Here is a 3,711-nt window from a genome sequence, read left to right on the forward strand (position 1 = left end):
TCTTATATCTTAGTTCATCAAGAAGCAAAATTGTGTGCCCCTATCCACTATTGAGGCTGAGTATATTACAGCAGGAAGCAACTGTTCTCAATTGATTTGAATGAAGTAGATGTTAAAAGAATATACTATTAAACAAGATGTAATGGCATTACATTGTGACAACATGAGTGCTATCAATATCTAAAGAAATCATATTCAACACAACAGAATAAAGCACATTGACACCCATCATCATTTTATCAGGGATCTTATTGAAGACAAGGTTGTTACTCTTGAGCATGTGGCCACTAAGAAGAAACTGGTTGATATTTTCACTAAGGAATTGGATGTGAATCAATTTGAAAAACTAAGGGGTGAACTTGGAATTTTCATTTTTGAGGAATTATAACAACTACTGTTATTTAAGTGTGCAATAAAAGCTTTATCTTCCCTCCATGCAGTGGTGCATGCTACTCAAAGGAAATCATTTCAAACATTCCTAATTTGTTTTCAAACACGTTATCTCCTTATTTCCATATACTCTGCCATTTTAGTTCACGTTATTCTCATAAATTTCCTCTTCTTTGTGCTTACCTATTTCCATCTAAAAATTCTCTTCCAAGCTATTTTCAAGATGTCAAAACAATATGCTTCAACACTCATTAGTGTCTCAAAAGACAACTCAACTTCATCCCCCACGAATTCTAGGGTTGCTTTCTCTACTGCAATGGTGGGGCCCTCCAAGATGGTCCTTGATGTAGTTCCTTTGTCAGTGGTTGCATGCCTTGTCCCTGTTCAAAAGAAGGCGAGAACTCCAAAAGAAGGCTAAGGCAACTGTTATGAGTAAGTCTTCCAAACCATACGTTCTTGTCAAGAAAGCTTATTTTTTGACAAGTCTTTATGTTGAACCCGTTCAATCTGCTAATATTGAGTATAATGTCAATACTTCTGCTAAAGAGTCTATTAGGTCAAAACTTGTTAATAGAGTGGAACCCTCTGGTTCATCTGTATCTGAAAAGGTAAACTCTAATATGAGTGAGGCTGAAAATTTTTCCATTGATAAAAGTATCTATAGGTTAGTGGCTAATGTTTTGAAGGAAGCTAGGTCCGGTGATGTGTCGGATGTTATAACATCATTGGCCAAAGCTGAGCATTCAGCTGAAACCACCCCTAAAACCCTATTGGTGGTTATGATAATGACTCCATCTCAACTGAGTTTGATAAAGTTGTGTCTCTTGATAACTTTGTGTCTGTGACTGCTGAGGAGAAGCAGGATGTTTCTGGTGAGGAGGAAAACCCTAGTAGAAGGAAAGAAAAATCCACTATCATTGTGAATGTTGATGAGTTGGACTCGAATGAAGAACCCATTGCTAAGAATCTTCCCCCTGGAATTGCCAAGAGGATGAAGAATAGAAGAGGAAAGGTTCTGATGAATGAAGGCACACCCTCTAAGACTTCCAAGAAGAAAGTTGTTGTTGGTCCCACCAAAAGATGGAGAAAAGTTGTGGTTCCTACTAGGAAGAGGAATGAGTTATCTTCTAGTGAATTTGATTATGATGTTGAACATGATGTTCAGGACATCACCCCACTGAAGAAAGCAGTGGTGAGAAAGATACATCTGAATGTTCCTGAGGTGCCTTTAGGTAATATCTCATTCCACTATGTTGATAATGTGGAGAGATGGAAATTTGTTTACTAGAGAAGGCTAGATCTGAAAGGGAACTTGGAAACGATGCACTTGAGTGAAAGGAAGTTATAAAACTCATTGAACATGCAGGTTTGATGAAAAATGTTACAAGCTTTGGAGAATGCTATGAGGTGTCGGTGAAGGAACTTATGGTTAACATCCCTGCTGACTGTGATAAAAATAAAAGTAAGGAATTTAGAAAAGTTTTTGTGAGAGGAAAATGTGTAGAATTTTCTCCTAATGTGATTAATAGGTACATGGGAAGATGTGAAGATGAACAACCTGAGACAAAGGTGACTGATAACCAGGTTTGCAAAGAAATTACTGCAAAACAGGTTATACAATGGCCTAGAAAAGGAAAGTTGTCAGCTAGAAAGTTAAGTGTAAAGTATGCAGTCCTTCATAGGATTGGTGCTACTAATTGGGTTCCCACAAACCATACATTAACCATTGCCACTAGATTGGGGAAGTTCGTCTATGTAGTTGGTACCAAGACCAACTTTGATTTTGGATATTATGTTTTTGAACAAACATTGAAGCATGTTGGTACTTGTGCAGTGAAGATGCCCATTTCATTTCCTTCACTTATATGTGGAATCATTCTCAGTCAACACCCAGGTATCCTAAATAGTGCTGATGTTGCTAGCAAGAGGGAATCTACTCCTTCTCTTAACTAGAAATTGTTTACAGGGACACATGTCCCAGATATTGTCTTGACATCTGGCAAAGAGTCTACCAGCTCAACCTCCAAGGCTGGTCTGATTGCTGAATTAAAGGACACCTCCAAAGCTTTGGATGATACTATCAAGACCTTCACTGAAAAGGAAGATCATACTTGAAAGACTGATCAAATCTTTGGTTGAAGAGAGTCCTGATGAGAATGTGCCTGGTGATGCTGGAGAAGGAGATGAGGAAGAAGAGGATGTTGATGCTGGTGCTACTTCAATAGATGAATCAAATGCTTCTGCTAACATCTGAGCTGTTTTTTTTTCTGTTTGATTATGTATGTTTTTTTGTGGGCCCTTGCCCTAAATATTGCACCTTGGTATGGCATGGTCCGTACCTCTAACTCACATGTTCTACTACTGCTTTGCTCTATTGGTTTGTTTCCATTAATGAATGTCTGCTTGGTTTGTCATAATCTTGCTAAAAAGGGGGAGCAGATAGTGTAGAGTTGTGCTAGTTATGCTCTTGATGTTTTTTTTATGCCTTGTGGGCACTGTGTGAAGGTTGTTTCTTTAAGGGGGAGTATGTTTCCTGTGTGACAGGGGGAGTAGTTTTTGTGTTGCTGATCATGACATTCAGGGGGAGCTTGATTTGTTTGTGCTTAGGATGTTGTGTGTTTGGTGTGATGTCAGACAAAATGTCTTGACATTTTGTTTCAGACTTCTCTAAAGGAGGCTTGGAGTGTGAGATTTTATTTCTCTCTATGTGTTTTCTGTAAGGCTAGGTTTCTACTTATTTTTGTTGTGTGTGCCTCTGATATGTCTTGGTGTTATACCAAGTGTTTGGTTGTTTGTTTTTGTGCTTGTGATTATTGCTATTGTTTTACCTTTTCTCCAGCTATATGATGCAAAGATTTTTTTAGCCAAAAAATTTCAAACGGGGAAATTGTTAGGTCTGTGTTTTTATGGTTGGAAACAATTTTGTTAAAACATGTATCACAACAAGATGTCTTGACATGTTGATCATACATCTTTGCATGTTTTTATGGTTGGAAACAATTTTGTTAAAACATGTATCACAACAAGATGTCTTGACATGTTGATCATACATCTTTGCATGTTTTATTTTACTTCTTGGAAGACTTATTTTATTATGAGATCTCTGAATATTCACCTATCATATCTGACTATCCAAGAAGGTTTATTTCAGGAACTCTTGTTTAGTTCCCAGCTGTGCACTTGTTTCATAAAAAGGCATGTTGAGACATTTTAGGAAACAAGTGATCTTGTTCCTGATTTTATGCAGAAGATTCTGCAGACTTTGTGCAACAGTCCAGATTGGATCTATTGAGGTTTTAAGCCTAAGCCCATGCTTACCAA

General features: G+C 37.6%; 1 protein-coding gene across 1 annotated transcript; it reads left to right on the forward strand.

The window, feature by feature from the left end:
- Positions 1–818: 818 nt before the first annotated feature.
- LOC127095188 (uncharacterized) lies at positions 819–2,343 on the forward strand. The gene is made up of 3 exons (XM_051033914.1): positions 819–1,163; positions 1,253–1,622; positions 1,757–2,343. Exons 1-3 carry the CDS (start codon positions 819–821, stop codon positions 2,341–2,343), a joined length of 1,302 nt encoding a protein of 433 aa, XP_050889871.1.
- Positions 2,344–3,711: the final 1,368 nt, after the last annotated feature.

Source organism: Lathyrus oleraceus, chromosome 6 (assembly GCF_024323335.1).
Source record: "Lathyrus oleraceus cultivar Zhongwan6 chromosome 6, CAAS_Psat_ZW6_1.0, whole genome shotgun sequence".
Lineage (NCBI taxonomy): Eukaryota > Viridiplantae > Streptophyta > Magnoliopsida > Fabales > Fabaceae > Lathyrus > Lathyrus oleraceus.

Excerpts from the sequence above, each read along its gene's own strand:
- LOC127095188 (XM_051033914.1), top strand. The coding sequence starts at position 819 with ATGAGTAAGTCTTCCAAACCATACGTTCTTGTCAAGAAAGCTTATTTT. Across the intron at positions 1,164-1,252 it reads CCACCCCTAAAACCCTATTG|GATGTTTCTGGTGAGGAGGA; the intron begins GTGGTTATGATA and ends GAGGAGAAGCAG. Across the intron at positions 1,623-1,756 it reads TGTTCCTGAGGTGCCTTTAG|GTTTGATGAAAAATGTTACA; the intron begins GTAATATCTCAT and ends TTGAACATGCAG.